The sequence below is a fragment of the Podarcis cretensis genome (assembly GCF_951804945.1).
Source record: "Podarcis cretensis genome assembly, chromosome: 13".
Taxonomy (NCBI): domain Eukaryota; kingdom Metazoa; phylum Chordata; class Lepidosauria; order Squamata; family Lacertidae; genus Podarcis; species Podarcis cretensis.
In genome coordinates, this window is record NC_137182.1 from 2,245,578 (window position 1) to 2,268,723 (window position 23,146).

Consider the following 23,146-nt stretch of genomic DNA (forward strand, 5'->3'; position numbering starts at 1 on the left):
AAAGCCTGAAAAGAAAAGCCATCCTATGGAGGACACCTCCACCCCCTTCCCAATTTTTGTTCCCTCAAGATCTTAACATTCAGCTATGCATTCTCTATGCAGTTATGAAAGTGACAAATAAAGCAACTTTCCACAAGCTGTTAACTGTTGTGGCATATTTCTTTTATAACGGAAAAAGCAGCACAGCAAATTCTCTTGAGTTCAGCGCTCTGAGGCTTGGGCCTTATTTCTGCACCAGCGGGCTCCCTTCGCAGAGCCTCTAGATGTACTGCAGGTTTCCATGCACCCTGAAGCGATAAATGCAGGTGTAGCTTGGGTGTCCCCAATTGCTCAGCACTTTCAGTTTCACATAACTCATAGATTCAGACGATTCATTCTGAAAGTAAAGAAAGTAAGCATATTAATTCTTGCCCTATTGGTGCAGCTGAATGAAATTATCCATCAGTTAAGTTTTCCCTGACATAAAATATAAGATAAACATATAGCCAGGCTTCCAGATACAGACTTCTGTTTTTCTGACTTTTACCCACAAGGTATTGGTGATCATAAAGACACACAGATCACATGGGCCAAGAGTATTCATTACCACCTCTCCTGGTATGCCCCACAGAGGAACCTACTGTAGCAGGAACCCCCCCCCCCCCAATCATTCAGCTTGTACAAACTTCACACGCACTCATACACACTACATACGCTACGCTTCTGTTATAAATTCATAGAAAATCAACCATACATCGGATTTGCACTGTTCCACTTTTATTTTACTCCATGAAGGAAGGACTACAAAATGGGGAAGGTTTGATACAGGGCAGCCATAATCCCTTGAACGTCCCAGCACATCCACAGGAGCCCTGCCCAGTTGCTATGCCAACCCTGATGGTCCTAGACAGAAGACAATCAAGATCACAAAGAACTTGCATATGGGAGTGGATTCAGCATGGACTGGAACAAAGGACAATGATCAGATCTTCCCTCAGGGGGCAGGAAACTGCGACTACCTTTTGTCTTCTGAAAATGACTCATGGGGAGGGAGAGAGAAGGGAACCAGCCAGGTGACCGGACACTCAGGTTACCACCACAACTCCTCCCTCCACCCCTCTTTCTGTAATGTATGCATGATGTTTCTAGGGGTGGGCTTGACCTACAGGATGGGAATTTCAAAAGTTTTTATAAGGTCTTGCACACCATTTTTCTGTGTCTTTCCTCTCTCCTGCAAGTGAGGGGAACACCCTGTTGCAACAGTTCAATAAAGGCCCAGGCCTACAGGCTGCTGATTTGCTCCAATTTACTCTGGTTGGTTGGTGTCTTTACTTTTTGTCCAAGGGAGCCCTCGGATTTTCCCGGTAACACTACGGTCTGCAAATAAAAACATCCTGAAGGTCCCAGGCCTCAGAGAGGTTAGGCTGGCCTCAACTAGAGCCAGGGCTTTCTCGGCTGCAGCTCCAATCTGGTGGAACGCTCTGTCACAAGAGACAAGGGCCCTGCGGGACCTGACATCTTTCCGCAGGGCCTGCAAGACAGAGCTGTTCCACTAGGCCTTTGGTCAGGGCGCAGCCTGACTCCCTCCTCTGGCAACCTGCACAGAATTTTGCTTAACGGTTGCCATTAATTTGATTTTAATTAATTTTTATAATGAAATGTTTTTAGAATGTTGGATTATTTGATTGTTTGATTATTTGATTGTTGTTAGCCGCCCTGAGCCCGGCTTCGGCTGGGGAGGGTGGGATATAAATAAAATTTATTATTATTATTATTATTATTATTACCCAACTAGCTAACAACTGCATTTATTAGAATTTTGTGGCGATTTCCCATCATATTCAACATACCTTCAGTTGGAATGTTTGGATTAAATCTCCTTCAGTGTCATAAAGAAACTGGCCTAGGAAAGTTCCCTGCTCCTCCTTTTCCTCTTTTAGTCCCTTGAGGGGGGACAGTAAAAAGCATACCATCAGCACTCAAGAAATAGGTTAGATCAGAAAACAAATGCACAGTTTCCAATGACAACTATGCTAGCTAGCAGCCCACATATCGGCCACACTTGCTAGGGCTGATGTGATTTGTAAAGCAGCAACATCTGGAGGGCCAAAAGTTCCCCATAACTGGCACAAACCATTTACAGCATGTTTACTCAGAAGTAAGGCCTACCAATGCCCAGGTAAGTAGATCTAGGATTTACTTTTGATACATATGCTTCTGCTGATAATGGGTTAGCAAGAACGTTCAGGATCCCTGAACTGTAGCTGCATGCACATAAGATGTTGAAAACATTGGGAAATTATTTCAGCTAATTTCTTTAAGTTATCAATACAATTAAAAATACTACTGTTTAAATGTTATAGAGAAATGTTAAAGAGAAAAAATCCAAGTTGCATGTTATAATAATCTCATAATTTGCTTTGAAAAATACTCATTCCCTAACTCAAATCTGAAAACTGGAATATTACACTTACATAAATGGCAAAGTCTTTGGGAGCACTAGAAATCTCTCCTGTTGGGGAGACCTTCTTAGAAATATGCTCTATTGTAACAGATTTTGGAATAATTTCCTTGGCTAGCCTGACAACCGCTTCACCTTGATTCCCAGGGAAAGACCAGCAGTTTCCAGGGTGGTAATTGGGCTGCAAGAGAGCAGAGAAATTCTGAATGGGTTATATATTATGTGGCTAAGGTTATAGGTGCTATAATTCAGCCAAAGCAAATGAATTTAAACTTGTAGTTAAACATGTAGTTAAAATTGACATTAAAGGCAATTTACTTCAGGTTACGTTCCAAGGCACTGCGTGTTTAAGTGAAATCATGTATATTTGAAACACCATTGAAAAAGCCAGCAAACAGTCAAAAGTCAGACATTAAGCATCGCTGCCCCAGTCCTGTGGAACTCTCCTGCAGCAGAAATTCACTGGGCTTCCTTGCATTTGACTTTCAAATGTCTCTTGAATACTTTTTTTTATACCAGCAGGCCTATACAGTTCTTTAAATGGTGCTTGAGTCATTCTATATTGCTTCTAAATGGATTTCTATGTTGCTGTACACTACCCCCCATTTACATGCGTTCAATATGTGCATGACTTTAAAAATTAAATATCCAGAGAAAACATCCCACCATTAATTTTCTTTTACCATCAATCTTTTATTTGACTTCATGCTCTGACATTTATCTTATAGCTCCCATTGTCCCTTTTCTTTGCTACTGTCGCACTCATGACTCATTTCTCAGCTTGTCTACAAAACTGCATAGCTCACACTGCACAGTATTCTGTTTTGAACACTAAAAGGCAAGATGAGCCCTGAAAAAGTTGTGACTCGAGGCAATTTTCAAATTAATCATTCCTAAATCCCAGAGAATTTAGCAAATGCTCCTTAGGATTTTACAAGAGCATTGGCCTGCCAGGCATAAGCAGTGACAAAGGTTTTGGACAGAAAATACTGAAAAGGAATAAAATGGTTACCGGTACATAAGTGGAAAAAGTAGTGTAGAAAGAAAATATCCAAAATAAGAAAACATGAATACTTTCTTGAAAGTTGATTTCTACCTCAAGAATTACATCTGGAGACCTCACAAAAGGAAGCATAACGAAGGACATCCAGGAGTATTTCCCTCCATCATGGCGGTAGCTTCTAGTAGTTCTGGACTGAACAATGTTGGCACCTAAAATCAAACACTTGTAGAATAATACTTCTGATATTTCAGGCACACAACAGTAGTATAGCTTGTCACAGAAGACTATGCAGAGAGTCTAGGCTCTGCCAAAGTGCACGTGTGTGTTTACTTTTAGCTGTGCGAGTGGCTAATGGAGGCAGTTTGTCCACAAATGCACTTTCTCATAGTCTAGAGAAGGAAAACACACTGTGGAGATGGGAGACTACTGAAAAGGCCATTTATGCATGGGAGGAATTTTTAAAGGCTATGTCCCCAGTCGGTCTGTTAAAGGTAAAGGTACCCCTGTCCGTATGGGCCAGTCGTGTCCGACTCTAGAGTTGCGCGCTCATCTCGCTCAAGAGGCCGGGAGCCAGCGCTGTCCGGAGACACTTCTGGGTCACGTGGCCAGCGTGACTAAGTGGCATCTGGCGAGGCAGCACCAGCGCCGCACACGGAAACGCCGTTTACCTTCCCGCCGTAGCGGTACCTATTTATCTACTTGCACTTTGACATGCTTTCAAACTGCTAGGTGGGCAGGAGCTGGGACCGAACGACGGGAGCTCACCCCGCCGCGGGGATTCGAATCACTGACCTTGCGATCAGCAAGTCCTAGGCACTGAGGTTTTACCCACAGCGCCACCCGCGTCCATAGTCGGTCTGTTAAGTAAAGGTAAAGGTACCCCTGCCCGTACGGGCCAGTCTTGACAGACTCTGGGGTTGTGCGCCCATCTCACTTAAGAGGCCAGGGGCCAGCGCTGTCCGGAGACACTTCCGGGTCACGTGGCCAGCGTGACATCGCTGCTCTGGCGAGCCAGAGCCGCACACGGAAACGCCGTTTACCTTCCCGCTGGTAAGCGGTCCCTATTTATCTACTTGCACCCGGAGGTGCTTTCAAACTGCTAGGTTGGCAGGCGCTGGGACCGAGCAGCGGGAGCGCACCCCGCCGCAGGGATTCGAACTGCCGACCTTTCGATCGGCAAGCCCTGGGCGCTGAGGCTTTAACCCACAGCGCTACCTGCGTCCCAGTCGGTCTGTTAGTAATGCATAATAATAATAATCAGGAAAATGTCAGCAGGCCTTGCCCTCCCAATTTAAGGGCAGAATACTGCATCTTACTGGTGGAAACTGCTTACCAGAACTAACATCGTAATGATCACAGTGATATTGACAGACTCCTGTGTTTGAATAACAAAAAATGTCCAAAATACCATGGGCAAGTTTGTTTAACAACTGTTTCTAATACCTGCTGATTTGAGGGCATAGTCAGGCATTTGGACGTCATCTTCATCCAGCTTTTCCATTAGTTTTTTAAGCATCTTTTCAATACTCTGTCAATGGATAAGATATAATTCATTTATCATTACCACAATAGGAAAACTTTAAAGAAACAATGGGCAACCTGAAGAATAATATTAAATTGTGACTGCAGTTTTTCAGAAATCAAAAAACTATAATTATTCATTGGGGGGCAGGGGAGGCAACCTGCACCTTAGAAGGTGCAGATAATAAAGGGTTGTCGTTGGCATTTCTGTTATTGTGCCTGACTATAGCATAGGTAGAATGAGGCCGACACTCTTGCCTCCCTCCCTTGGAATGTTGCTTGTTCTTCAGCTTCATGAAGCTAAGAAATCACAAGGCAAAAGGTTGTGCGTATGTGCTGCAGTGTGCAATGGAGTGGCATAGTGTTACCATCCAACTTATGGTACAGTTGTCAAGTAGGTATGGTACAGTTGATTAGAGTAAAATAGATACAAAAGTCTGACAGTTGTTTACAAATCACATTACTTCATCTTACCCATCTTGTAATGCCTTTGCTAGTATATCCTTCCAGTACTTTACTGACAGCATGATGGGCAATGTCCTTCATACCAGATCTCACATCATGAAGCCGCAATTGTAACTTATTCACCTGCTCCTTCAGAGGTGCAATTTCAAGTGCTTTTCTTTCCAAGATGTTATTTGCCTTGCTGGGGGGAAATAATAGAGGAAAGTACCATACAAAGCACTGTTCCTTTAGTTGTGCATATATGTTCTGGAGTGCATGTGTCTGAGGCTGCTTTGCTGCAATTCTAAGAATATTGTTACCTGCATTCTTTTATTGCTCTTGCATAAGCAAAGATGCATGTCTGGGACCTAGAAACTAAAGCATTTTAAACTTACTTTGCAGCCTGTGGTCTGTTTCATTGAAAAGGGGCCGAAATGGTGAATCAGCTGCTTCATATAGCTGAATGGAATAAAGTTAATATTCCTAGGCTTCATTAATCTGTCTAACAATGGGACTTAATACTCAGCTAGTAGGGCTCTCTATGTGCTAGCCCCATGTTTTTAAAACCGGCACCAGCCATTCTTTCGTTGTTAGCCCCCCCCCCCCATTAAAATATAATTAATATATCCTCTTACCAAGTCCCTTCAGACCTGGGTATGGGGAGTGCAGTTGACTAAATGGGACACAGCTGTGGGCAGCCTGAGGGCAGTCTCATAATCTTTGTGAGACTTTTGTGGGTGAGCTGTGAGTTTGTTTAGGCCCTGGGTGGGAGCCAGGGGAGAGGGGGAAGGTGTGTCAGGTGGACAAGGAAATAAGGTACAGGCACTTGCCAAATATTTACATAAATTATTTTAAACTTGTTCTTACATTAGGGATCTCAGATCTTGTGTTTCACCCTGTATATAAAAAAGGGGGGAAGAAGCAAGTTTAATTAGAAACAAGCTTACACCAAAGAGATCATTGCACAAAGGCAAGAAAGTAAAATAATGGAAATAAGAGTCTCATGCTTCTCATTACACCAATATCCTATGCACATTTGGGTCCCAGCAAATGGTCTTGAAGCAACTAATGCAGTAGCTTTGTTGAGGTTAAGAGAAGTTAAACAATCCTTTGGAGGGATAAGCAAACTAACTCTTATTCTGAGTAAACATGTTTAAATTGGATTTTATAATTACCCCCCCCATTTTTAAATAATTCAGCCACTGATGCCAAAGACAAAACACCCAGTGGCTTTTGGGTGGGGTCAGATCTAAGTAGCCCATGCCAGAAAATCTTGGTGCAGGAAAAAATGCTGGGCCATACTAAACAATATGCTAACTGAATTAATCTAGCTGATCTGGTTTGGCCCTTAGAGCAGTGGTGCGTGGTGAAATTTTTTGTAGGGTCACAGAGGCACCAGCTTGCAAGGGTGATGGGGGGGGGGCAGCATCGCATGCCTGCATGAGCCTCGCACCTCCTTCCCTAAGCTGGGCAGAAGCTTCATGGGCTCTGGGAAGGAGGCGCCAGGCCTCTGACAGGATGCAGAAGGGCTCTTGGACCTTGTTGGAGCATCATGCCTCCCCAGGAGGGCTGTGCTATATCATCCGATACCAGGTTTTAGATCAAATTGTGATAATCGTTTTTTAAAAAAATGTGCTTGCAATTTATCGCATATCGTGTTTTTTGTGGTATTAAAAAATCACAATACTGGAAAAACCAGGAAGCCGATGCTTCTTCCTGTGGATGCTAACTCCACCTCGGTCAGCTCTTCCCTGCCTCCCGCAGCAGCAAGAAATTGCTACAAATGACTGCAGCCGGCTGAGTGAAATATTGCCCAGCAGAGCTTTGAGAACCGGTTAGCTCTCCACCTCCCTGCCTGGCCAGCCAGCCAGCCGGCAAGCAGCGACTTCTTCCCGCCAGGCTCCTGCTTCAGGGCGCCAGGCTGGGAGTTGGCTTCAAGCCGGCAGTTCAGACTTCGGGAGCCCCTTTTACTACCCCTTCCTTTGGCATTTGGCCCTCTTCTGCCCCCCCTCCACCTGCCTGTGTGTCCGGGTGTCTGCCCCCCTCCCGATGGCGGGGTGGGGGGCGCAGCCACCAGCCGGGCTAAAAGCACGGCGTTTTTTTATTAACCCAGCCAACAGTTCTCACTTCGTTTTCTGTAAGCTGCAGCCGCCCCCTTGTTAAAACTGCCCTGACTCCCCCAGCGATGCTTCTTTCGGAGCCAGGCCAGGGCTGCGCAGAGGCTGCTTGAGCTCACTCTCTCTCCCCTCCTTGCTCTGTGAATGAGCCCCAATTCGCCTTCCCTGCCCCCCCCCTCTCTGTGTTTTCAGATGTTTCTTCAGAATAAAAGGGGGGGACACCCAGTGTTTGTTGTGTGTGCCTTTCTTTGGGGTAGAAGCAGCCCACGCTGCCAGCCCCAAGTTAACTCTGTGAGTCTTTGGCTCTCCCCTCCCCTGACGCCAACATGAGGGAAATACGCTCTTGAGATGCTTGTTGGCTTGCAAGTTGCTTCAGAGTAAAAGGAAACCCCGCTTTGCGTTTGAGCCTCTTCTGGGTCTCCCCCCCTCCTTATGCTGCTCATTTTCTCCTAGATGGCTACGCCAAGAGTGGACATTGACGAATGCCCTCAGATGGGGTGGAAGGCATATTAGGCATCCTTCCCAATGTTGAAAGAGCTTGCAAATAAGTTTTTGGCTATCCCAAGAACAAGTGTGCAATCTGAAAGTGTGTTCAGCTTGGCTGGCAATGTTCTTCAAATACAAAGGGCATCACTACTGCCACAGAACACCAAAATGCAAATTTCACTTGCAAAAAAAAAAAAATACATTCCATTTAATAATTTTGTTCTGTAAAATTTTATCCATGCTTTCCGGTTTGGCCTGGTTTATAAAAGAAATGCAAATTTTCCTCAGAATTAAAATATAAATTTTGTTTATATTTTGTTCTGCTAAAATTTATCCATTCCATTCTTTCTATTTTGGCCTCGTTTAGAAAAGAAAATTAACAAACAATCAAATAACTGGTGTTGTGCGATGTATACATTCAACTAAGACTCGATAGTGAATTATTTTTGAGTATCTAAAAGTGTGACACTGAATTTGCTTTTTTCTTGTTTAGTAATATAATTAAATTTTTAGGGAACCTTTGGTATCTATGCTACTAATTACTTCCACAGCTTTAATTTTAGAGAAAATGTACTATTATTGGTACAGTAGTACTATAACATGTTGTAACAATATGTTAAGTAAAATTTTATCAGTTTTAGAGTTAGACCCATAAGTAATAGCAGTTGCCAGCACCATGTTCACCCCTACATAGCTCCAGCCTTATTTTAGATATCGTAATGTTGAAAACCAGGTATCGCCCAGCCCTACTCCCTACCTAAGCTGGGCAGAAGTTTCCCGGGCTTTAGGAAGGAGGCTCAAGGGTTTAATACTTTTAATACTCTAATTTACCAGGAACATTTAGTGGACTAGGCTAGTCCCCCTAGTCCATTGACCGCATGCCACTGCCGTGGAGATAGTCCTCATTGCATTCACCCCCTTACTAAGGTATTTCCTCAAAGTTCAAAATCAGAAGGTTCTGCAGCTGACCTATAATCTGCCTTTAGTGCAGGGATCTTGCCAGTACAAACGTGATAAAAAAAAAAGCTAATGGAAGCATCACTGAATGCTCACAAAGGTAAGGTGCTCTGAGGATGAGACTCACTAATATTAGCCAAGCTGGAAATCTTTGGTTTTGCCAAAATTAGGGTCGCCACCTTTTTTACTGGCCCTGCTCTTATGCATTTAAACTGACATAAGCTGGTAAGCTGTCCCTGGCATGAAGTCAGAAAAAGCTTCACTGCAGTGCTATTTTTTGAAAGAAATAGTTGCTGGAGCTCACCATGAACTTTCCTCTTGTTCTTTTAGAACGGCAATGGCACCCACCTGAGAGGTGCCAGAGTTGAGCTCTAGTGAGCTCCGGCTGGAAAAAAAGCCCTGCTTCACTGGCTTAGGTATGCTAAACGCTTTAGTTGAGATTTCTGCATAGCAGGGGGTTGGACTCGATAACTTTGGGGTCCCTTATGGTTCTATGAAACAGATGCAGGATTAGAAAAAGGTGTAATCCTACTCTCAACACAAAAGAGATCATAAGACATTCTATCTGTGAAACCTTCAAGGACAGCATTTGTTCTGGCTGCAAATTGAAATGAGATAATGCATAAACATAATTTGTGCTCTATAATTTCTCATATTTTACCTAGGGAGATTGTTGTAACAAAGCAAAACAAAAAATCACCTGGATGAGATCACAAATAGAGAAGTCCCTCCATTCTTCTCCAAAAATCTGAAATTTATTTCCATCAAATAGTCCCATGTAGGTAGCACCTATTAATAATAGTAATAAAAACCCTCTTTGTATTAACAAGATTGATTATTTTCTTCCTTCTCAGCAGATTAAACATGGCAACAATCTCAGTATGTCATCCTAAATGGCGGTGATTTTTTTCTAGAAAAATAGGTGCCAGCACTAACCATGAAGTTGTTGCAGTACCTCCTGGAAAAAGCGCTGCTACATGGGTAGGTTAACATGGCTTTATCTGTTTCTTTTATTTCACACATTGTGTTCCCAAGTAAAACACTTGGAGCAGTGCAGGGGTTAAGAATGCAGAAGCCAGGCAAGAACAAAGGCTCTCTCATCAGCACTAGCGGAAACCAGAGTTAAGGTAACTAGACTGAGTACTGGGTTAGGACTGTGGAGAATAGAGTTCAAATCCCTTTGCGTAGCCAGGGAGTCAAAGGGGGTTCTTAAGCCAGTTGCTATCTGCACATGCTACTCAGGGTAGCCTTGAACCATAACTCAACTTCTTAACAAAAGTAGACTTTTAGACTTTTCCTTTCATAAGAATAAGGCCATCCTGTCACCCAAATTGTTTTCCACCCAATTCACCATGAGGGAAGGAAATGGCATGCACTGGACATCAGGTGGGGCCTCAGGGTGTACCTGACTTACACAGAGCCCTTAAGAAAATCAGAATCCTTGTCTGCCTCCTTCAAACAGGAGTCCCTGAGTAGGAAGGTACCTTGACACTATCAGCAGGTCAGGCAGGGACTGAATCATGCTTGCATACCAGGCAAAAGCCCAGAGTCCTCCAACAGGCATCAATATCACTTAGTGTGTGGAATCACCACCACAGCTTTACACACCTGCACCCCGCTAGAATCTATATGCAGGGCAATCACCTGGGCTCACCTGTCCACCTTCGCTTAAGTGGACAAATGTGCTTCTGCAGAAGCAGCTTCCGGCAGGAAGATGTTCCAGTGGGTTGTGGCTTAGGTTCTCCTCCCACATGGAGCAGCAGATGAAAACTGGCTTACATCCTGGTCCTGTCAGCTCCACCTTGTACGTATTCCCACCTAGGTCAAACCTAGGATTAGGGGGCAGCTTCTCTCAATCTGCATTTGCACAGTACTCTGGAAAGGTCAGACAACTCTGCTGTCCTCTACCTGCCGCTAGCAGCTTTGCTCATATCTGGCGGTTACAGGAAGGCCACCTCCCATTCTGGCTGGTCTTAGCAATGTTTTATTTTTTAAAAAAATTAGCCTGCCTCTAGAAGATGAGTTAATTCATTCATGTATGTGCCATTCTATGCTGACCAGAAAGACATTTCACAGTAACTCCAACTTTCCATTCCCTGCTCTATAAAATCACATGAGTAATAGCTAATACATAGAAGGACAGGTAACCAAAGTCCTCTTTGTGCCCATCAATTTAAGGTTACTATCCTCAGCATGCTGACAAACCTGCAATCCTAAACACACTTCATAGTGAGTAAGCCCCACTGGGAGTTACTTGCGAACAGACGTGCATAGGCTAGTGAAAGGTAAAGGTAAAGGACCCCAGGATGGTTAAGTCCAGTCAAAGGCGACTAGGGGTTGCGGCGCTCATCTCGCTTTCAGGCTGAAGGAGTTGGCGTTTGTCCAGACAGCTTTCCAGGTCATGTGGCCAGCAGGACTAAACCATTTCTGGCACAATGGAATACTGTGACGGAACCCAGAGCACATGGAAATGCCATTTACCTTTCTGCCACTGCGATACCTATTTATCTACTTGCACTGGCATGCTTTCGAATTGCTAGGTTGGCAAAAGCTAGGCCAGAGCAATGGGAGCTCACTCCATCGTGGGGATTAGAACCACCAACCTTCCGATCGGCAAGCCCAAGAGGCTCAGTGGTTTAGACTACAGTGCCATCCACGTCCAGCATAGACTAGTACAGTAAGTTCCACTGAATTATGTGAATCTTATCTCCTTGTAAACATGGCTAGCCATAATGTACACCAGTGCATACTCAGTGTATACTTAGCCCTGTAGGAAGAAGCGCACCAAAAAACAGTAGGAACAGGGTCACCCAAGACACAACTTTCCGAGCAGAGCTCGCCCTGCAAAGCGACAAAGAGAATTATTTTAAATTACATTCAAGTCATATAAAACTTTGAGCAAACAGCTAAGTTAGCTATTCCATCTTAGACACCCCAGAAAGCCCAGACTGTTGGTTCTATTATGGGCTTGATGCTGTTTACTGCTTTCAGGTATACTGTACAATAATCTGGTTCTAATTTCAATAAGATGGCTCCTCCAGATTTTTTAAGCATTCACTCCGATTTGCTTGAACAAATCTTACTCATCCTGTCTTTATTGAGCTTTCATTTTGATTTGTTTGCAGGGAGGTTATACAACAATGAACATTCATTCTGATTTTCTGGTGGGGTGTTTTTACATTTCCATTTATCATTTATTTATTCTACACTTGTCAATGTATTTCCTCACCACTTTCCTGCTTCTTTTTTAAAAATGTGGAGACAGGAGAAAGTGCTTTAACTGTTCACATCTAAATTTCCTGGTATGCACTTCAATCTCCTGCAAAATAGTGAGTTTAGAGGCATCTAGCTTGATAGTGAAATAGAGTTAGTGGATGCAACCTGGAGAGGTTCCCTTTACCTTTTAAAGCCTGCCTCCTTCTCAACCCCAATTAAGTGTTAGAAAAGCTCATGGAGAAATTGGCAGAACACATTTCCCCTGTTTTGAATGAATCCTGTTTCTGCACAAAAGCATTCATTGGCTGGCACAAGTGCATATATCTGGAGCGACTCTCCAAACTAAGGGTGGCTGGCATCGCTTTGCGGTGGTTCCAGTCCTACTTGGATGGTTGTTCTCAGAGGGTGTGACTTGGGGAGTGCTTTTCAGCCCCGTGGAACCTTCAATGAGGGGTTCCGCAGGGCTCAATCCTATCCCCCATGTTGTTTAACTTCTACATGAAATCGCTGGGTGGGGTTATCCGGAGGTTTGGAGTACTTTGTCAGCAGTATGCTGATGACACTCAGCTCTGTTTCTCCTTTACATCTGCAGTGGAAGTACTGGACCCGTGTCTTGCCTCGGTCATGGACTGGATGAGAGCCAACAAAGGGAAGCTCAATCCAGATAAGACAGAGGCACTGTTAGTGGGTGGTTCCCTAGACCAGATGAGTGGGAGATCGCTTGCTCTTGATGGGGTTACACTTACTCTGAAGGAGCAGGTTTGTAGCTTGGGGGTCCTCCTGAATCCTTGAGACTCAGGTGGCCTCAGTGGCCCGGAGTGCCTTCCATCAGCTTCGGCTGGTGGCCCAGCTACGCCCCTATCTGGACAGGGACAGCCTAACTACTGTTCTCTACGTTCTGGTAACCTCAAGGTTAGATTACTGAAATGTGTTATAAGCAGGGCTGCCTCTGAAGACGGTTCAGAAACTTCAGTTAGTGCAGAATTCAGTGGCCAGGTTGCTCACCAGAGCAAGATGGCTTGAGCATACTACACTGATCCTGGTCCAATTGCATTGGCTACCAATTAGTTTCTGGGCCAATTCAAAGTGCTGGTTTTGACCTATAAAGCCTTAAACGGCTCAGGACCACAATACCTCCAGGACTGCCTGCTTCCATATGAACCTACCCGAACCCTGAGATCATCTTCTGAGGCCCTCCTTCGTGTGCCTCCTCCTCAAGAGGTCCGGAGGGTGGCAACACGAGAATGGGCCTTTCTCTGCAGTGGCTCCCCAGTTGTGGAATGCTCTCCCAAGGGAAGTTCACTTGGTGCCTTCATTGTACACCTTGAGGTGCCTGGCAAAAACGTTTCTTTTTAACCAGGCCTTTGGTTGATCTGATTGGCGTCCGATGCTCTTTTAAATTGTGGTTCTTTTTTGGTGTGTGTGTGTGGGGGGGGTTATTGGGTTGTTGTTTTTATTTTGATTATATATACTGTGGTTTTTATGTTGCTCTTTTCTGTGAACTGCCATGAGACCTCTTTATATACGGTAGTATATAAATTCAATAAATAAGAATAAGCATGCATCATTGTTCGTTCCTGTGGATATCTCTGTGCAGGTGGAGGACTCAAGCTGAGGAACCAGGTATTGCTTACTCCTTTGTCAGTCCCCCTTTGTACTGGTACATCAGTGCAGTGCAATGTATCACCAATATTAATACCTTGCAAAGTACAAAAATGGCACAGCGGCATGGTGCTAACACATGGCAAAATACTTTGCATGCCTCAGAAGGGATTCCACTTGTTACAAAGAACGTGATTTTTCCTTCCAATGCAACAGAAGCCGTAGGGGCCCTAATCTGGATCACGACTGTGGTAAAGGGTTGAAGCATCTCCTGCTCCTGCAACCCTCCTGATCCTGATAAGCATCTCCAGTAATGTAATGTAGTAATGAAAGGGGAGGGGAACCACATGATTAACATCACATCAAATTTGACTGTAGGCTGTACCATAATTTGTTACTCCAGTTATTATGTTATGTTACACCTCACAATGTGGTCCCTAAATATTCCTGGGTGGTCCGCACAATAAGGGATGTATATTCTTCACTGGGCGATCTCAAGTCATCTCAGGCAGCGGGCGGGAGCACGGGCAGCATCTGTGCTGGCCCAGGTGTGAACGAAGTGGAGTTAGTTTACGAGTGGGTCTTGAAAGGATGAGTAGGTTTACTTGTGGGTCTTGCTTAAAAACATGGGAGAGTACTGTGTTACAGTGCAATTCTAACCATTAGAAATAAGTCATATTAAATTCAGTGGGGCATACTCCTGGGAAAATGGGGTTAGGATTGCAGCCTTTTTTCAGTTTGTTATTCAGAAAACATTCCCGCCCCTCATATTTACCTTGATAAAGTGATGCAGACTCTTTTCACTAAGCAAAATGGAGTTATTAGGCTCAGCCCTATCAAATTACAGATGAGTCTAGTGAAACTTTCTGGAAAATACACACAAGAGGACAATTAAACAATGCAATACATCGTTAGAATGACTTTACAAAGCTCATGCTATGCAATTTCATGTTTGCTGTATTGGTCGTATTTATTCAGCAGATGCAGTTAATTTGTTAAGACCATACTTGCTGGCAGTTTTCCAGGAAAATGGGGAGGGGGTACATTGAAATCAATAGGAATTGAATGTGCTTAACTTTCATGAGATCACACCTTATATTACAGACATACTAGTGAAAATTACTGGAACATAATTTACAATTTGTTTTTTATAAATTGAAAAGATATAGCAAAGCTAACCTATAACGGGAGCCAAGTATGGGAAATGTAATTTTCCCACAGCTGAAGAATCTCTTATTTCTGTGAAATTCTAATTGTATTTATTGCCCTTATCCAACACAGATCCATTCTTCAGTATATAACATCAATGCAATTATTTCAAAAGAAGTGTTCTCTATTTTCAATCATGCTATTGTATTGACAAGCTGTTTGAACTAATGTTTATTAGCTTCTTTAATCAAGATTTGAAAAACAAAACAAAATCCAAGATTAAACTCTTTAGACACCAGAAAAAAATATGAAAGTTTATGTCAACCAACTCCCCCACAGAAATGCTGCAAACCCATAGCATTATGAAAATAGACAGTAAATTTGGATTAAAAAAGAAAATATGTAATTGTAGTGGCCCAATATGACTTTAGAACAGAGTCACAAAATGAGCTCTTGAGCTTCCAAAAATATTATTTAGAAATAAAAGGATAAGAGCAAAAAGAAACACTGTTTCAAGGGACAAACTACTTTAATTTAGTCAACCTGACCATTTTGAATCGTTTTTTCTGATTATGCTTTGGTATTTTTTGTTTGTTACACAGGACTGGAAGATGTGAAATAGTGAAGGAAATCTTAGAATCATAGAGTTGGAAGAGACCACAAGGGCCATCGAGTCCAACCCCCTGCCAAGCAGGAAACACCATCAGAGCACTCCTGACATATGGTTGTCAAGCCTCTGCTTAAAGACCTCCAAAGAAGGAGACTCCACCACACTCCTTGGCACCAAATTCCACTGTCGAACAGCTCCTACTGTCAGGAAGTTCTTCCTAATGTTTAGGTGGAATCTTTTTTCTTGTAGTTTGGAGCCATTGCTCCGTGTCCGCTTCTCTGGAGCAGCAGAAAACCTTTCTCCCTCCTCTATGTGACATCCTTTTGTATATTTGAACATGGCTATCATATCACCCCTTAACCTCCTCTTCTCCAGGCTAAACATACCCAGCTACCTTAGCCGTTCCTCATAGGGCATCGTTTCCAGGCCTTTGACCATTTTGGTTGCCCTCCTCTGGACACGTTCCAGTTTGTCAGTGTCCTTCTTGAACTGTGGTGCCCAGAACTGGACACAGTACTCCAGGTGAGGTCTGACCAGAGCAGAATACAGTGGCACTATTACTTCCCTTGATCTAGATGCTATACTCCTATTGATGCAGCCCAGAATTGCATTGGCTTTTTTAGCTGCCGCGTCACACTGTTGGCTCATGTCAAGTCTGTGGTCAACCAAGACTCCTAGATCCTTTTCACATGTACTGCTCTCAAGCCAGGTGTCACCCATCTTGTATTTGTGCCTCTCATTTTTTTTTGCCCAAGTGCAATACTTTACATTTCTCCCTGTTAAAATTCATCTTGTTTGTTTTGGCCCAGTTCTCTAATCTGTCAAGGTCGTTTTGAAGTGTGATCCTGTCCTCTGGGGTGTTAGCCACCCCTCCCAGTTTGGTGTCATCTGCAAATTTGATCAGGATGCCCTTGAGTCCATCATCCAAGTCGTTGATAAAGATGTTGAATAAGACCGGGCCCAAGCAGAACCCTGTGGCACCCCACTAGTCACTCTTCTCCAGGATGAAGAGGAACCATTGATGAGCACCCTTTGGGTTCGGTCAGTCAGCCAGTTACAAATCCACTGAATGGTAGCATAGTCAAATCCGCATTTTACCAGCTTCTTTACAAGAATATCATGGGGCACCTTGTCAAATGCCTTGCTGAAATCAAGGTAGGCTACATCCACTGCGTTCCCTTCATCTACCAGGCTTGTAATTCTGTCAAAAAACGAGATCAGGTTAGTCTGACATGACTTATTTTTCAGAAATCCATGCTGACTATTGGTGATCACAGTATTCCTTTCTAGGTGCTCACAGACAGTTTGCTTAATGATCTGCTCCAGAATCTTCCCTGGTATTGATGTCAGACTGACTGGGCGGTAATTATTTGGGTCCTCTCTTTTCCCCCTTTTGAAAATAGGGACAACATTTGCCCTCCTCCAGTCTGCTGGGACTTTGCCTGTTCTCCAGGAATTCTCAAAGATGACTGCCAGTGGTTCTGAGATCACATCTGCCAGTTCTTTTAATACTCTTGGATGCAGTTCATCTGGCCCTGGAGACTTGAATACATCTAAACTAGCCAAGTATTCTTGTACTATCTCCTTAGTTATTCTGGGCTGTGTTTCCTCTGCTGAATCATTTGCTCCAAATTCTTCAGGTCGGGCATTGTTTTCTTTATCGGAGAAGACTGAGGCAAAGAAGGCATTGAGGGGTTCAGCCCTTTCTGTGTCCCGTTTGCATTTCACCATCTTCTCCTCTGAGTGACCCCATTGTTTCTTTGTTCTTCCTTTTGCTACGAACATACCCATAAAAGCCTTTTTTGTTGCTTTTAAACTCTCTAGCAAGCCTGAGTTCATTCTGTGCTTTAGCTTTTCTGACTTTGTGTCTACACGTGCTGGCTATTTGTTTGAATTCCTCTTTGGTGGTTTCCCCCCTTTTCCATTTTTTGTACACATCCTTTTTTAATCTTAACTCAGTTAAAAGTTCTTTAGATAGCCACCCTGGCTTCTTTAGGCACCTTCCATGTTTCCGTCTCATTGGTATTGCCTGAAGTTGTACTTTTACTATCTCCCTCTTAACAAACTCCCAGCCATCATGAACTCCCTTTCCTTTTAGTATTACTGTCCATGGGATCTCACCCAGCACTTCCGTAAGTTTTATGAAGTCGGCTTTCTTAAAGTCAAGAAATTGTGTCCTAGTATGCTTGGCTGCTCCTTTCCGCTGTATAGTAAACTTCAGAAGAGCATGATCACTCGCGCCTAATGATCCTTCCACTTCTACCCCACTAACCAGGTCATCAACATTGGTTAGGACCAGATCTTAAATGGCTGTTCCTCTTGTTGCTTCTCCCACTTTCTGGACAACGAAGTTGTCTGCAAGGCCAGTGAGGAATCTGTTTGACCTTATGCTCTTGGCTGAGTTTGACATCCAGCAAATATCCGGGTAATTGAAGTCCCCCATTACTACTATCTCCCTTCCTTTTGCATGCTTGGCCATCTGTTCCAGGAAGGCATCATCTATGTCCTCTGTTTGGCTTGGGGATCTATAGTAAACTCCCACAATGAGGTCCCTGTTATTCTTCTCTCCCTTAATTTTGACCCAAATGCTCTCACTTTGGCTTTGAGCTTCTAAATCTTGGATCTCTTCACAGGTATACACATCCCTGACATATAACGCCACTCCTCCTCCTTTCTTGTCTGGTCTGTTTCTCTGAAATAGACTGTATCCCTCCATTATTACATTCCAATCGTGGGACTTATCCCACCAGGTTTCAGTGATGCCTATTATGTCATATTTAGTTTGCTGTACCAAGAGCTCAAGCTCATCTTGTTTATTTCCCATGCTTTGCGCATTAGTGTACAGACATTGAAGTCGATTAATCATTCCCCCGTGTCTCTTATTTAAGGATTTTTTCCTCCCACCACTAGGTCTGCGTGCTGTTTGCTCCATTTGGTCTATGACATTTAGATGATCATCTTCATCAATTGATAGACCCCTACCTTCAGGAGCACTGTCTCCCTTGCCCACATTAGTCAGTTTAAAGCCCTCCTGATGAGGTTTCTGAGATTTTTGGCAAAAACATTCCTCCCAACTGTTGTGAGGTGAAGCCCATCGCTTGCCAGAAGTCCATCTTCAAGAAACTGCAGTCCGTGATCTAAGAATCCAAACCGTTCCTGTTTACACCATTTGCGAAGCCAGCTGTTCACTTCCACTATTTTTCCCTCTCTCCCTGGGCCACGTCGTTCAACTGAGAGGACAGATGAGATGACAGTTTGTGCATTTAATTGCTTCAATTTCCTGCCCAGAGCCTCATAGTCTCTTTTGATCTTCTGGAGGCTATTGCTTGCAGTGTCATTGGTTCCCACATGAACCAAGAGGAAGGGGTATTTGTCAGTGGGTTTTATGATTCCTTGCAGTCGTTCAGTTACATCTTGGATCTTAGCCCCGGGGAGACAGCACACTTCCCGAGACATCTTGTCAGGCCCACAGATCACTGCTTCTGTTCCCCTCAGTAGGGAATCCCCTATCACCACTACACGCCTCCTCTTAGGTTTGGTCGGGGTTCTTCCGTGAGCTGTCCGTTCCAAGGTCACCTGCACATTCCCTGAGGACTGACTTTGCTGCTCGTCTTCATATACCTGATCGACTGTAATGAGGGAGAGATCCTCAAATGGAGTCTGCTCTTCGTCTTCCATGCTAGGGGAGAGGAACTCAAAGCGATTGTGTATTTCTAAACAATCAGAGCGAACCCTGGGCCTCCTACTTCTTTAGAGTCACGTTTCTCCATATATCTGGCTCCTGTGTTGGTGAACTAGCCTCCTTCTCAGGGGAGTCCCCTGTCTCCTCCTTGGTGGAGACGGTGTGCTCTGTTGCTTCCAAGAAGAGCTCCAGCTCTCTAATTCTTTGGAGTGTAGCTACACATTCCTCCAGTTGCTGGACTTTGTCTTTTAAGAGGGCAATCAACATGCAATTGCTGCAGGTAAAGCTGCCTGCAACCTTTGGCAAGATGGCAAACATTGCGCAGGAACCGCAGGCGACTGCAGCTGTTCCCTCACTCTCCATCTTGAGAACGTGTCGTTGGGGGTGGCTACAGAGGTCCTCCATCATAAGAAGCGTGCAGAGAGGACAAATAACTCCCCCCCAAAAAAAACCCTAGGTCTCCCCCAACAAACGTTTGAGACTAGCTCCCCTAAATCTAAAAGATGGATCAAACACAAAGAAACACACACACGAGAAAACCCTTTTTGCTCCTTCTTCAGCTGCTGCCCTGCAAGCTCTGATAAGCTCCTCCCTCACCTGCCTCAACAGAAACCCTGCCCCCTCTTGTCAACATGTTGGTTCAACATCTGGGTTCACAAACCATAAAAAATGCAAAAGCCCCCTTATAAGTGAGTAATAACTACAACTGAACTTACTCTTGGGTGGGCATGGACACTGAACATTTTTCCCTTTATGAGAGAAGAGAGGGTGGCTGTTGGTGCAGCTGCAAGGTGATTTTTTTCCTTGGGACAAACTACAAAATGAAAAAAAGTGTTAGAGCTCAAGAAATGCCCAGGTGGATTTGACCAAAAGTCTTGTGTTCCAATGCTTCTGGAAGAACCTAAGCAGGGCATGAAGGTGATGTCCATCCTCAGTATCTGCTGTTCAGAATATACTGCTTCTATACACACAGATTAATTTAGCTGCTATGGCTGGTACATCCCTGAAAGGCTAAGCTTATTCCGTTCTTTTTAAAATCCATTTAATCTACAGGTCACAATTTCGTCTGTCCTGAACCTGAACGAGCTTCATTGAATGACCCCAGCTTCTAAATTATGAGGAGGTTCTGTTTTATTGTACTAATTTTACCTGTCTTTACCTATGTATTGCTTTTGATATTTCTACATTGTTTCATGGCATCTTGGATGCTAACACAGACATTATAAGAAATATAAATAAATAATTAGAAAGGAAAACAAGTTTTTTATCCACTATCTATAGCAGGGTGGTGCAACCTCTCAGACACAAGAACACGAAAGCCACACACTGAATTAAATTTCCATATTGTAAATTAAAGTGTTTGTGTTATAGTTAATGTTATTTAAAATATTTAATTAAATATATATAAGTAGATACATGTAATAGATTTAATATCCTTAAATAACATGACATACAAAGTAATGTCTGTGCCATGCAGTCCCCAGCCCCAAGCTACTACAGCTGGACAGCTATTTGGGAAGAATAAAGAGAGAACATTTCACCACATTTGTCATATTGTATGTTTCTTGAATACTGAAATAAATTAGTTAATATTCAAAATCATGCATACCTCTCCAAAAGTTGTTGGGTGTCAGCGTCTGAGGTGTCATTGTTACAGCCATTGTTTGCTTCATTAGAGTCTTCTGTTGAATAGATACTCCCTGAGCTCTTTGGGATTCTGTACATATTTTTATGCGCTTACTCCTTGATGCTAAAATAATATGAATAAGGAAATATATAAAAGGGAACTAAAAAGAATTGCAGTGTAAAGGTAAAGGTACCCCTGACCGTTAAGTCCAGTCGTGGACGACTCTGGGGTTGCGGTGCTCATCTTGCTTTACTGGCTGAGAGAGCCGATATTTGTCCGCAGACAGCTTCCGGGTCATGTGGCCAGCAGGACTAAGCCTCTTCTGGCGAACCAGAGCAGCACACAGAAACACCGTCACAGGGATTTGAACCGCTGACCTTCTGATCGGCAAGCCCTAGGCTCTGTGCTTTAGACCACAGCACCACCCGCGTCCCTAATTGCAGGGTATACTGACCTAAAATAGCTAACAATGTGCCATTTTAAATGTGGGTGAAATGTTCATAACTGTATATATAAACCATATGTCTGAAACACCGCAGAAAAGGTCCTGAATAAATTGACCTCAAATACTTCTCTGCAACATCAAAGTGGAAAACCTCCCCATTGTCTCTTTCCTCACAAATCCTGTCCTCACAAATCCGGTGTTAAGGGCACATTCAAGATATGAACAGGGTGTGAGCCTGTGACCTAGGTTCTAGGGCTTGCCAATCAGAAGGTCGGCGGTTCGAATTCCCGTGACGGGGTGAGCTCCCGTTATTTGGTCCCTGCTCCTGCCAACCTAGCAGTTCGAAAGCACCTCAAAGTGCAAGTAGATAAATAGGTACCACTCCAGGTGGGAAGGTAAACGGCATTTCCGTGCGCTGCTCTGGTTCGCCAGAAGCGGCTTAGTCATGCTGGCCACATGACCCGGAAGCTGTCTGCGGACAAATGCCGGCTCCCTCGGCCAATAAAGCGAGATGAGCGCCACAACCCCAGAGTCGTCCGCGACTGGACCTAATTGTCAGGGGTACCTTTACCTTTACTTTAATAACAAAAGAGTGGCCAAAACCCAAATAATGCAATCAGGTAACTTGCCAGACAGGAGATAAACAACACACTCAGGATTCTGTTTTAGACCACCCCTTCTGTGATGTATGTATGATGTTTCTGGGGTTGGTCTAGAGTTTGAAGGTGGGCAATTTAAAAAGTCTATATAAGGGCTTGCATGCTTGTGCTCCCCCCCCCCCATGTGTGTGTGTGGGGAGAACCCTGTTGCAACAGCTTTAATAAAGATCAGGCTTACTAGCTGCCTTGCTTCTCAATATTCTCTGGTTGGCCTCTGTTATTTTCTCGTACCAATAGGGAACCTATAAAAAGTATATGGACTCTTGGGTACCCCAAGGGAAAAGGAGGTTTTTTACTTATATCAGTGTGAATGAAAAACATGTCAAACATGCCATTACTATTATTGGAGGGGCACTTTCTACTTGAAATTAGACTTGCAAAAAGCATTTCTTCACCTTAAGCCGGACCTAAAATTACAACAAAAGTATAATTTCCTGAAACAAGTACAGTAATCAAACAAAAGTAAATTTAAAGGAATCCTGTTGAAGTTTTACATATCAAAACTCCTTGAAAGGATTTGTACAGAACCAAGAAGAGGGGTCGCAAAAAGCCTCAAAGAGACCAAGAGATATATTTAAGGGAACCAGACTTGGTCTTGGTTGATCTTACGGAAATGCAGTGGCAGCATGCTGTCATGAGGGCCGGCCCCTGCGCTCTGGGCCCTGGGCTGGGGCTGCACAGAGGTGGCAGAGAATTTTGTGGGGGCCCCCGGGGTGTGGGGCCAGCGCTTTGTCACTCCTGTTTCCTAGAAGAAGCCGAGCTTTCTTGGTGTGAGAGCTTCTCGTGGGGACAAGATTAAGATCACCTCTCAGCAGTGTGTATATGGGGACACACACGAGTGCTGGCTGTGCACGTGTGAATCCAGGTACACCCTCGTGGTAACGCGCTCCTGTTTGGACAAGCCACCTCAGAGGCTAAGGGAGCTGAGGTGACTTCCATCTGCCTCGGGGCTTTTAACGTCTCTCGCGAGTCCTCCTCGACTCCAGGGCTTCGCCCTTTTGTAACCCGCTTGGAGGCCGGCGGGCGGGCGGCCCGGCGGCTCACCTCGCCGGCTGAGGAAGCCCCCTGCCGCTGGGGTGGCCCTCCGTGGGGCGCCGGCGAGACCCCCTTGCTCCCTTGCTCGCTCGCTCGCTCGCTCGCTCTCCCTCCGGCCGCCTCGCCTCCCTCCCTCCCTCCCCCGCTCGGCCT

General features: G+C 44.2%; 1 protein-coding gene across 2 annotated transcripts; it reads right to left on the reverse strand.

The window, feature by feature from the left end:
- Window positions 1-140: 140 nt before the first annotated feature.
- Window positions 141-23,098, reverse strand: SUN3 (Sad1 and UNC84 domain containing 3). Of its 2 annotated transcripts, none has more exons than XM_079949879.1 (13): window positions 23,003-23,098; window positions 20,837-20,977; window positions 19,944-20,041; window positions 14,562-14,652; window positions 11,754-11,809; window positions 9,669-9,757; window positions 6,276-6,304; window positions 5,439-5,610; window positions 4,887-4,971; window positions 3,537-3,652; window positions 2,454-2,621; window positions 1,830-1,922; window positions 141-376 (listed from the first exon to the last, which is right to left on the reverse strand). In XM_079949879.1, exons 2-13 carry the CDS (start codon window positions 20,950-20,952, stop codon window positions 260-262), a joined length of 1,230 nt encoding a protein of 409 aa, XP_079806005.1. In that variant the 5' UTR covers window positions 20,953-20,977; window positions 23,003-23,098; the 3' UTR covers window positions 141-259. The 2 variants fall into 2 exon arrangements, with proteins under 2 accessions (XP_079806005.1, XP_079806006.1); XM_079949880.1 differs by lacking the exon at window positions 23,003-23,098 and adding an exon at window positions 22,764-22,904.
- Window positions 23,099-23,146: the final 48 nt, after the last annotated feature.